At 42.8% G+C, this 12,617-nt stretch overlaps 1 protein-coding gene across 1 annotated transcript in view; it reads right to left on the bottom strand.

Annotated features, from left to right (window-relative positions):
• Nucleotides 1–1,897: 1,897 nt before the first annotated feature.
• csmd2 (CUB and Sushi multiple domains 2) overlaps nt 1,898–12,617 on the bottom strand; it is a 1,856,113-nt gene continuing 1,845,393 nt past the window's right edge. Inside the window, exons 72-73 of the mRNA XM_078566065.1 lie at nt 9,053–9,235; nt 1,898–5,184 (exon numbers count right to left, since the gene is read on the bottom strand). Coding sequence (XP_078422191.1) covers nt 9,076–9,235 — 160 coding nt within the window. The 3' untranslated portion in view covers nt 1,898–5,184; nt 9,053–9,075. The remainder of the gene's footprint in view (nt 5,185–9,052; nt 9,236–12,617) is intronic.

The following is a 12,617-nucleotide window of genomic DNA, read 5'->3' as shown; positions in this document are numbered from 1 at the left end:
TCTGTTCCACTGCAGCGCTGTCGCCGCAGGGACTGGAGAGCTGCCGGCCAATCAGATTGGCTGGCAGTTCTCCAAGGCAGGACTTCCTCCCGAGTGAGGGGCGGAACCCACCTACTGCCAATCACCGCTCACTTGAGCGCAAAATGGCAGCAGGGCAGCCAAAGCCAGCAGGGATGTATTTCCCACCAACTCTTTGGTTGGCGGGGGCTATCGTAAAAAATCAGGGCTCTGTTTCCCCAGCACCATGTATTATAAAGGGGAGCTTATTTTTCCAATTTTCGTAAGTATAGTCAAATTTAATGATATCTTTTTCACACAGGTTACAGTCAATAACAGGGTGAGAAGTGCTTCCATACCAAGAGCAAATTTTCCTATATAGCACAAAGTTGAGGTGTCAGCCTTGGTTTAGTGGTAGCTCTTTTGCCTCTGACTCAGGACGATGTAAGTTCAAGTCCCTTTCCAGAGACCCAGTCTGGCATTCCAGTGGAGTACTGAGGGATAGTCAAATGTGATGTGGGATGCTAAACCCCTGTCCCAGCTGACCTCTCAGGCGGAGGTGAAAGCTCCCCAGGCATTATTACGAAGAAGGACTGGCAAGTGCTCCTGAGTATCCTGGCCAATGTATATTCCTCAGGAATACCTGAAGCAGATTGTCTGATCATCGCCTCATTGCTGTTTAGTGATCATTCTGTGTACAAAGATTGCTGCGTTTTTAATGTAAAAGTGACTACACTTCAAAAGGCGCCATATTGCCATAAATGGGATGTCATGAATAGTGCTATATAAATGAAAGTCCTTTCTTTAATTTCAGTACCTATTTGGGTCTGCACATTGTTGCATATTTATGAAGGCAAGTTGGGAAAATAAATACATTTTCTAGTCACTTTTGTATATTCTCCAGGGTCCACTAGACTGCTAGGACAAAGAGCCCTGCAACCTTTCTCAATTCTTAATGGCTGGAACATTTAACATTCTTGGGCACCCAGATGAGGAGTCCACGTCCTTTGTCAAAGGTCGTGTGGAGAGATGGGAATCATGTGACTTGAACCTCGAGCTGGAAGAACCAGTTAGACTGTTTTGCTGTACTGTACTGCAAAGTGCAGTCTGCCATCTCTCCTTCTACCAAACAGCAGCACAGACAAAGGGATCTGCCCAGGTTTGAATGCATGGCCCTATTTACCCTGTTTTTACTGGAACTTGTGTACTGTCGCCGACAAGACTAAATCATCTCTACGTGCCTATGTCATCGTGGAAGTCATCTCTACTGGAAAAGTGAATTACCCAGCATCAATTCCGTCTGCCAACATCTGTGAAGGAGCACACTACTGGATTTTAATTCGAGAGTCTGGACTCACGTGAAACAATAATTCTTTTCTCTAATCTTTGACCTGTAAATCTTTCTTTCTCTGTGCTTCTTTTACAGTGTGCAAATAAACTAACCCTCTGAGTTCATCCTATCACGAGTTTGCTGTGGGGTTATGAATAGAAATTGGATCACACCAAAACTGAGGTATTGGGAAATATGCGACCGCTTATAAAGGGGGAAATAAAAATCAAAACACCTTTCTGTTATGGGCGGGTGGTAAGAGGAGAAATCAGGGCTGTTTAAATCAACTCCCTCCTGTCCGTAACACACTATTCACCAGTGCAAATTTCTGCTAATTTTATTTCTTTATGGCCCTTCAAGGAGGCTCTTAAAATTAAGCTTCTTTTTAAGGCACAAGGGAGCCCTTTAACACCTCATAAAAGCTTTAAAATACTAGAAATATTTAACTTACTAAGAAACTGACCGGTGTACACTAATGAAACTAATAAATGTTTCTGTATTGTTTTGTTTTTAAAGTCATTTTCACTTATTTAAAGTTGGGTTATTTACAGGTGGTGTACTTGGCATTAATTAAAATTGTTTATTTTGTGATAAACCCCTTTCCAACTGTATTAATAAAACTGCACCACTCTTGTTACCACTCTGAAATATATCAAGGAATATTTTTAATGCAAGGCTGGAAAGAAACAAATACATTCTAAAGCAGTGGCTGATTTGTACTGGTTCTTAGAAGATATTACAGGTGAAAATGCAGAAGAATTTGACTGTAAACTTGAACTATAGCTTCACTTCAGAAAACTAACGCAATTTTCAGTGCAACTTATGGCCAAATTGTCGACTGCTCCCCAAGTGGAGATTCTACCCTAATCTGTTTCTGTCAGTTTTATTTCCTATCGCCTGTTTTGTTCCCTCCCAACTGTTTTGATCTTTCATTTACTTTTGTGCCTTGAGTCACACTTTATCCAAGCACAAAGTACTTTGATACCATGTGGTGATGCTCCAGCCACCAGCTCACATCTGCGGATGCGCCAGACATCTGAGTAATGAAGGAAACTCCTGTATTGACAGGAACACCGAAAAATTGGAAGGCAGTTGTGGCAGTACAATCACAGAATTACAAAAGGACCTTCGTTCTAAAATCCTGGATACCTTCAACTTTCTTTATGTCCGATGTCCATGACAGACAGGATAACTTTTAGTTAATGTGCCTTAAACACAGACTCTCTCTTGTTCAATAAATGCATTTTTTTTTTTTACTTGATGTATATTGTTTTTTTAATTTCACTTAAGATTCTCTGTTTAATTGCAATCCAAAGGGATATAACAGTTTAAAATTTCAACTCTTAAAAAGTGTGCCCCCATGGCGAGTTTGGTGGCAGGGCCTGGCATTTGATCAAGCGTGAGGGTGGCGGGTTGGGGACCCCACTGACTTTTCGCTTCCACCCTGATTATGTCTGTACCCAGAAGGTTCGTGAAAGGTCTTCCCACCACATCGCCAATTAAGGCCCTTAAATGGACAATTAGTGACCAGTTAAGTGTCTCATCCCACTATCACTGGTATTAATCCAGCCACGAGCGGGGAAGCATGGCAAGTAAGCCCATGCGGGGTTTCTAGTGGGATCCTGGGGATGGTGGGGGTCTCCCTTGTTCAAAGGCATTCAGTGCCTGATTGAGGTGCCCGGCATCATGAATGAGGGGGCCTGCTGAAAGCCAACCCCCTCCCCTTTGTGCTGAACACCCTCCTCCCCACAAACTCCCTCCCGCCATCACTCACCTGTGGCCTGGGATCCAGCAACAATCCTAGGTCTCAGGTGGATGTCATACTGCCAGCTGCCATCACCTCTCCAGTGACACTCCCATTCATTAGAGCTGCTAACCTCTGATTGGCCGGCAGCTCTTGGCGGGCAGTACTTCCGGCCCCGGGTTGTTGATCCTGGGGAAGGCCCACTGCCTTCTAGCTCGGTGCCTGAGTGTCACTTAATTCAGCAAGCTTTCCCAAAAAGAGGCAATATGGGGTTCTCACTAGCTCTCAGTCACCGAGTGAGGCCCCTGTCAACTCCATTAAATACCACCCAAAGTTCTTTGCATCCACTAATGAAAACAAGTTCACCAATATTGTGCTAAACCAATAGGATGTTAGATACCTACAAACTCCAAAAGAGCCCTGGCCTGAAACTTCTTCTAGCCCTACAACCCTTTAAGGTCTTGGCAATTCTCCAATTCCGGCTTAGAGGGCATCCCCAATGTTAATTGCTGCAGCATTGGTGACAAGGCTGTCAGCTGACCAGGCTCCAAACTCTGAAATTCCCTCCTCAAACATCTCTGTCTCTCCACCTCTTCCTGTAAGATGATCCTTGAAACCTACCTCACTGACCAAGCTTTGATCACCTGTCCCAATCTCTCCTTATGTGGCTCAGTGTCAGACTTTGCTTGATAATGCTCCCTTGAAGCACCTAGAGATGGTAAAAACTTCGAACTTTAGAAACCTTTACTATGTTAAAGGTGCTAGCTAGATGCAAGATGTTGTTGTTGATAATGTCTCTCTGCTTCAACTTGATCCCTGGCATTTTTTTCACTGCGAAGTGACCTTCAGTGTCTTCTCACAGTGACAGCAACTCCAATATGTTCCCACCTGAATGGGCCCTCAAAATACTGCATTCTCACTGTAAGGAGAATCCCCATATCTTTCCATGGCAGATTTATCTTACATAAGCTACTATATTCAGCTTGGTGAGTTTAACAGCTCTGCACGAGAGACATCTGCTGTCTTTGAATTCTGGATGATTAGGAGTCAATAATAAGGCTATTGTTTTACAGTGCTTGCCAGTGCAGGTAAAGTAAGACGAAAAGGGAATGTTTGTGATTGCACCAGAAGAGCTGGGTTTGTAACCAAGGCTGAGAGGACATCAGCTGGAATGGGGTTCAAATTTAAACCTTCTGCTTTTGGGTTTGATTGAGTTTGGACCTTATTGGCAACATTACAAACATTGGTAAATTGTTAAAGAAGGGTCATAATATGTAATGCATAACAGTAAATAGTTATGTTAAATGTGCCAAAATGCCGAATTAAGGTTATAATGATCTTGCCTTTCTGCAAATGGCTTTAAAAACATGCACACCTCTAGCTGTTATCAGGGAATTATAATGAATCCTACAGAATTTCAAATGTTACAACTGATGATTAAAAGGATACCTACATTTAGATACTCACTGATGTTTCCATTCTCTTCCTGGATTAATGTGTGATTATCTGCTTATGTTGGATATTACGTATAGCACGAAGAAAAATGCTCAACAAAGTGAAGTCACTGAATATAAAAGGTTCATGGAAACAGCTCTCAAGTCCTGATGAGGACCAGAAACAGCAACAAGGGAGAACCCAAGGTACATTTCCTCCTTGGAGATCCAGATTCCAACATTTTACTTAAAGGCTTACAACACACGTATTTTCTCTTGTTGGTCGTTGTGAATGATTATGCATTGCTATTCAAATAGATCCTTGTGAGAACCTGGTCAAAACTTCTGATCCTTGCTAAAGGATGGGCCTTATTGTTTTACTTGTCCTCTGCCAAAATGTCATCCAGACTGGAAATGTTTACTTGGACGTCACTGAATGTTGAGGGCTAGATCTCAGTGGTGTGTTCAGTTCATCATCACTGATGTACTCTCTTGGTTACCACAGTAAGGAACTGTAGTGATTTCTGGACACACTATTTGGCCTCCCCCACCCACCCCTGGCTCTTCATAACAGAAGTATTTTAAAGGGCAGCACCCCTAGTAGCTTCTCCACAGTCACTACATCTTTGAAGAAAAGCAGTCAAGTAGAATCTGATGAGGTGATTCTGGACTTCAGCATTCTGTTTAGAGAGAAAACAAAGGCATTTAAGAACATTCAAACAGTCAACAACTCTTAATAGATGTCACTGAATTCTGGATGTTGGAAGTTAGCAATAAGGCTGCCATTTATTTAGGGAGCCATACCTGCCGTTAGAACAAAGCGAGGTCAGGGGATCTGAGCTCCCTACGCCAAGATTAAACCAATCCATAACTTTTATAATCTTCAATAAAGTTTAAAATGAGACAGTATTAACATCAGCTAAAAAGCAAGGCATTGTAAAAAGGTTTTCATAAACCTCTCCTGCTTGCAAATCATGGCAGGATGATCTAATTCGCCTAATTATTTTAGCCATTTTTACACCTTTATATGATTCCTACGCTCAGCGGTTTTATCACAAAACACAAGAATTAGGAGGAAATTGGCCCCTGAGTCCACTTGATAGGAACATGGCTGATCTGACTGTGGCCTCAACTCCACTTTCCCCTGTCTGTCCACCGCCCCATTATTTTTAATTTTGAGTTTTGCAGGACTCAAGTTCCGCAGGTTTCCCTTCACAGAGCTGGATACAGAAGAACGTGTGCCAATTCAAGCATTCACTGTGTATGCGGTGCTTTAAAAACAAACGGTACAATTTCAAAAGAATGATGTTGACAGAAAAAGATCCCTTTGTCCTTTTGAGAGCTCCAATACCTATTAAGACTTCATTGATAATGTGAAGGCACTGAATTAATGAGCAGCACTTCTGCCTGAAAATGGGGAAATCCTAACTTTCACATGGCATGCCTTGTTTGGAAATTCTACGCTTGCAGAACGCAACTCATGCATCATCTCAGCATGAGTACCATGTGCCAGTATTGAGAGGTGGGCACAAATTTGCATGGAGGGTATTTGCAGCAGGGACTGAGTGAGATATCAAGGGTAAGGTTTCCCTGGTTGAAACATAAGCAGGAATGTCCCCTACATTTAAAAACCACCACACTGGGGCACAGTGGGAATTTATTCTGTATCTACTCGAGCAAAATAGCAAAACATCGAATCCACAGATTTCTCTTCATGAATCAGTTATTTTTAATGGACTCTCTGGGTCTGACCATTGGCAGTTCCAATCTTAATTGCCAATGGGTAATTACTGTGCTGTATAGCCAGCATATACCTAGTAAAATAAAACATTACACTCTGATCAAAAGTGAATCATGCCATTATTAGAATTAAGATAAGCAATGAGAAAGTGCAGGTTCTTAAATTGATGGTATCAACCAACAGATTTTTTTTATCAGATTGCAATATAAAATTAATTTTAGAAGTGCCATTGGGTTGGCACAATAGATAGAAACTATATTCTCAGCTGGGGGAATCCAGAATAAGGTGACATAACCTTAAAACTAAAATTGGCTGCCCAGGGATGACTTATTCCACACACGAGCATTTTGGAAATCTGGAACTTTGTCAAAAAGCTGTTGATGTGAGGTCAATTGAAAAGCTCAAAACTGAGACTGGCAGATTTTATTAGGCAAGGATATTGAGCGCTAGGGTAGCAAGACAGGTTGACAGAGTTAAGGTACAGATCAGCCATTATTTAGTTAAATGGCAGAACAGACCAAGGGAACTGTTCCTATGTAATGTAGCATTTCTAAGTAACAGCAATGTCATTCAGACAACAACTACAATGCACAAGTATATGGGAGGAAAGGTGCCACTGAATAGCCAAATGCTGCATTCCTTTTTTTTTAAAGTTTAGCTTCTTGGATTTGTTAAACTCCATACGAAGATGAAAATCTTAGAGGCAGAGGGAAGCTCCACTGGGAAAGCACAATGTGCTTTTAACTTGAATAGCTCCAGTGATAAGAAAATAAGCCACTTTGCCTATCAAGTGACTAAAAAAAATAATTACAAAAGACACCGTGTATATCACTGCCAATAGAAAGTAATCAGAGTGTGCAAAATGGTGATTACATTCTGAAGGTACTGTTTAAACTCTAGCATTTTACTGGACTGCCAAGCAATTTAACAATTAAAAAGCACGAGGTAAACTAAGTTTTCATTGAGGATAGTCCACTCAACTCAAGGATGAGTCCACGGATTTCAGTACTGCTATCGATTTATTGCAAAGGTTTTTCTAAAGGTACAATTTTTGCTTGTTAAGGTTAGACATGTCAGTGTTGGGAGGTGCAACTGGCTGCTTTTCTATGTTTTGTATTGAGAGTATCAATTACTCACAGGCCAGGGTCAGCACAAGTTAGATGCAGAAAAATGTCCATGCATTCAATTAGGTGATTTGCCTCAGCTGCAGCCTCAGAAGATAATGGGCCGTAACTTCTGATGGGAGCCACTCCCACCAATTGCCACAATTGAGTCAAATTGCCACTCCATTCAAAAGTTCTTAACTTAAAATCCAGGTAACTCTATCTCACCCAAACTTCCGACCCAGGCCGGGCAAGATCTGGTAGTGTAGTGTGTTCCTGGGGCCTAGCATTGAAGGGCTATAGAGTTGCAGGTAACAAATCCATGCTGGGTTGGGGGAATCCCATGGAATGGAGACTTCCCGTGGGGATGGGGGGAATCCATGGAATGGAGAGTTCCCGTGGGGATGGGGGGAATCCGTGGAATGGAGAGTTCTCTTCAGGAGTTGTAGTCCCCTGAGAGTTGGGGGGGGCTGTCCTTTGCGGGTAGATTGCTCGGGGCAGTTGTCTTGGGTTGAGGGAGTCCCGTGGTGGTTGGGGGGGATGTGGGGAAGTAGTCGGGGAGTCCCCGGGGGTTCAGGGCTGTGGGGGTGTCCCATTGGAGTGGGGGAACGGTTGGGGGGTGGGGGGGGGAAATCGGTGTGAGTCTGTGCAATAGTTACCCAGAATTTAGGAGTGGTTTTAATTCTTCTAACTTTTTCTGGGTAACTATTGATGTAAACAAAGTCGGAACGATCTGAAGTTTGAGATCTAAATCACATTTTCGGGTGGTTACCAGTGTAGGAAAATTGCCCATAGGAAGTTTGCACTTCCCGGGCAATTGCTGTGCTAACCTTGCCTGGGAACCTCTGGGGGAGGGGTTCCCCAGCACATCTTTGGGGTGCCCCTCCCAATACGACACTCTGGAGCTCAGAAGGAACGGCCCTATTATCCCATTCTACCACAGTGAATGCTGCACACCATGTAACTCTTTCGAGTTATCAACAGATCGCATGTAACTCTTTTGAGTACATTCACAGTTCTTGGTTTCCGGGAGTGGGACATGAGCCCACAACCCTCTGATTCAAAGGCGAGGGTGCTATGAACTGAGCCACAGCTGACACCTCCTGCACACCATGTAGCAACCATTATTATGGTCTGTTTGAATGAGGGCATTCATTTAATGTAATTAGTACTGAATTGTGAGCAACTTTATACATTTGCACCTTAGGAATTGGGTTGAGACATTGCAAGCTTCTTTTGTTTAATACCCCAAGGGCAAACAGAAGGTGAGGGTTTCAATCCATGTTTGGATTTGAATCCTAGTTTCAAAGGTGACATTTAGTTTTCAATAATTAACTTTTGAAAACAATATTTTTAAATTTATTTTCCTCTGCCTAGGTCACTTCTGACAACTGTTCCCAAGTCTATGGCAATGCCATTTTTCAGTTGATTACTTGATGATCTACCTGGAATCCACTTGCAACATCTGCAATAGTAAAACTGGAACCATGAATCATGTGAGAGCAAAGCTCCCGCATTTTTATACCCTGTAGCCCAGTAAGCTGGAACAGTGTGATCTGTGTCAATGAAACAGTTGTGAAAGGAAAATACACAATGGTCCTCAATGGAAAGCGGAGAACACTTGCACACTTGTTAGTAAAGATACAAAGACGAGGTAGTGATGTTAAAACAACTTGGCTGTGCACCATATTCACTTCTACTTACCAATGTTTTGTAAAGAGAAAGTGCTATACTGCCGTGCATACAGTGCTCACAGTCACCTCAATCTCATTGGCCACGATGTCAGATGGTTGGACATTTCGATCATACATGGGGTTTTCAAAAGTTGCTCGACCATTTGTATTTTCATGGCCTGCAAAACCATTGAATGGTACTTTTGGCCTTTTCCTGAAAGAAATTTAGGACAGAGTCAAATCCTGAGCCTTTTAGGTAGAGTTGAAGCAAGCTCCTTTGCTTCATGCAGACAGTCAGTTCCAGCTACAAGCACTTTCCACTCACTCCCAATATATGGAATTCCAACAGATACAGAACTTAACATGTCAGTGGATTGATCAGGGTTTTACTGAATTTCTGCTAAATATGTACAACCAGCTGTGATTGTCACACAGCAGGAATGGTAAAAATAACCTTATTGTGGGTCAAGCCAAGTCCTATTGGTTTTCATCGGCTATTAGACAAAAGCACCAAAACTAGTTCCACAGTATATAATTCCCATCATCCATGCGCCCGTGTTTAGATGTGGTTATGCTCCTCATAGTCAGAAGTCCTGTTTCAAGGAATTTTTTTGCGTATCCTGTACAGCTACATATAAACAGATAGAAACTCAGGTATAGCTAAGTAGAACTAAAGTAATACAACATTCAACCTTTTACGTACAGGTGGGAAACACTCCTCATACACTCAGTAATGGTAGAGTCAGTTCAATTAGATGGATGTCCACTTTTGCTCCTCTGTCAGTAATGGTGGAGTTGGTCTCATTATGCACAGATCTTGGGATGTTGGGTAAGGTCAATCTCTGTGTTATATATGCTAGGCTAGTGGGTAAGGTACTAGACTAGAAACTAAGATACCAGAAGTTCAAATCCCAATGGGGCAATGTAAATGAATTCAATTTTTGGTGCTGGTGGACCAGCACCAAAATGGCCACAAAAGCTCTTGTATTGTCATAAAAATCCAATTGTTTTTAAGAAACAGGACCTGCCATCCTACCTGAATGGCCTATATGTGATTCTAGTACCACACTATGGCCAGGATTTTACACGGAGGTGAACGGCAACAACAGCATCTACCGGCTGAAAAGTTGGGAGTGAGCCCGCCTTCGCTGGCCTGGAAAGCCATGATCAGATTTTACAGTCATCAGGCAGTTAACTCCCTGGGGTCGTGGCTTGCATCCCCATGTTGTTAGACATCCTACCTCCAAAAGTTACCAGCCAATCAAATGGCCAGCAGCTTTCCAATCCCTGGCAGGCCCTGTCGAGGGTGGGGGAGGGGGCACTGCAATCAGGAGTCAAATTGGGTTCAAGTGGCGTTGGGGGAGCTCTCTGTTGGACACAAGGTAATCAAACAGGAGTATACCCTGAGCTTGCAACCAGGGTATACCTGGCAGCTCCACCACATGGCGTGGGTACCCCGCATTGCTGGTAAAATACCAATGGCAGTGGGTAATAAGTGGTCACTAATTGGCCATTTAAGGACCTCAATTGGCCCAAAGCCAGGTGGGCCACCTAACAGCCTGACCCACTGCTGGTAAAATTCTAGCGGAAGCGGGTAGACGATAGGCACCACACATCATCCCGCCTGATTTTATGCCTCCCCCTGCCTGCCAGCCCACTCCCAAGGGGAGCGTAAAACTCTGGCCTAATGTCCTCAGGGCAACCAAATATGGGAATATTGCCTTGCCAGCATTTAAATTCAAATAATAAAATAATTCAAGTGATGAATTGAAAGCTCAATTGCAACTCAGTGCTTCCAGGTTTAAATGGATTCCCTCTGAACTGTAGCAAGAAATTGTTAACAATATCCTTGTTCCATGTTGTCATATCGTATTTTAATGAAATCTCTATTTCTTTAGGTAGTAATAAGCTAACACCGGTCTTTATATTGAAACCTTGAGAGAAGCGATTAAGTGGGATGATGTCGAAACGGCCACACAACAGCCAAGAGGTCATCAAAACAAATCTACACATTGGATGTGGCCCCATCATATTCAAAGTTCTGTCACTTACATGGTCTTAGCATAAGATCAAAACTGACGTTTGTAACCTCCCTCAAGGGTCCATCATGGATCACAATGTTACGACAGTATAACTCAGGGCGTTCAACAAAAGCTAACTGGAAAATGCAGCTTCATACTGTTGGCATTTACAAGTGTGATGTCACAGAATTGCAGAGTAGTTACAGTGCAGAAGGAAGCTATTCGGCCCATCGTGTCTACACCAGCTTTCTGAACGAGCAATTCAGCTAGTGTCATTCCCCTGCCCTCTGCCCGTAACCCTGCACGTTCTTCCTTTCCAGATACCAGTGGTAATAAACTTGGAGGGTTTAGGACAGGTTTCTTGAAAGAAGCAGTGAACTTTATTAACAGACTTCAGAGGAGGCTACATGCTTGTTCCAAGGCCAAGGCTAAAAAGCTCCGCCCCTAAGATTCCCCACGCTTAGGGCTGATTAGTCTATATAGTCACATGAGCCCCATAACAATAACAAATGGTTTAACTTAGAATCATTACATTCCTCCCCCTTTACTTTTGTTTTACCCTTTTATTTACAAAACATCTTAACCCATATCACATACAATTATATAAAATTCATGCCATTATAAATTTAGTCCTTGAGGAGGATTTCGGATTCGGGTAGAGCACCTACAACTGGGGTTCTTCCATTGGATTGACCTGCACAGGAACTGCATCATCAGGGACATCACTAGACAATGGCAGTTCAGAATTATTTACTTCAACAGAGACATCTGGTACGTCTATTCTTGGTCGATCTGGCACCTTAGGTGTCGAAGTTTTGACTTCGATTTCAGGTGGATTTACTGTTTGTTGGAGGGTTTCTCGATTTCTGAGATGATCCACACATTTCCTAACAATCCCATTTTCCACTTCTACCTAAGGTAAAGGTCCTGTTTCAGAGACGATTGTACCAGGGGCCCATTTCGGTCCAGTTGCAAAATTTCATACAAAAACTGTCTCTCCCACAGTAAACTCTCAACCTTTACTGTGAACGTCATGATTTACTTTCTGACTCCCATGTTTTCTCTCCGCCTTCCCCTCTAAATTAGGGAATAGTTCACTCAATCTTGTGTGAAGTCGGAGTTTCACCAACAATTCTGAAGGTGTTAAACCAGTGGTCATGAGGAGTTGTGCGACAGCTGAACAAGGATCTTGAAATTCGGGTTTCTAATGTTCCCTCTGATAGTTTCTTCATGTCTGTTTTAAAGGCTTGTGCTGCTCTTTCTGCTAACCCATTGGACAAGGGATGATGCGGTGCTGTTCTGGCCATGTTTAATCCCACTTAGGTTCACAAATCTTTGGAATAACTTCAGGTAAACCATGTACACTGAAACTCTAGCGCCGTTTTTCAATGGTTGCAGACAAAGTAGGTGATCTTTCTTCAAACACATCCATCCATTTGGAATGTGTCATTAATCACAAGAAATACTGTACCTAGAAAGGGACCTACATAGTTTATATGCAGTCTAACCCGGAATTGACCAGGCAACTCCCACGGATGCAGTGGATCTGAAACGAGCAACTTTTGCTGTTGCTGG

This window comes from Cetorhinus maximus, chromosome 21, assembly GCF_964194155.1.
Source record: "Cetorhinus maximus chromosome 21, sCetMax3.hap1.1, whole genome shotgun sequence".
NCBI classification, from domain to species: domain Eukaryota; kingdom Metazoa; phylum Chordata; class Chondrichthyes; order Lamniformes; family Cetorhinidae; genus Cetorhinus; species Cetorhinus maximus.
Note: the sequence above shows the minus strand (reverse complement) of the source record. Positions and strands in the feature narration are given on the sequence as shown.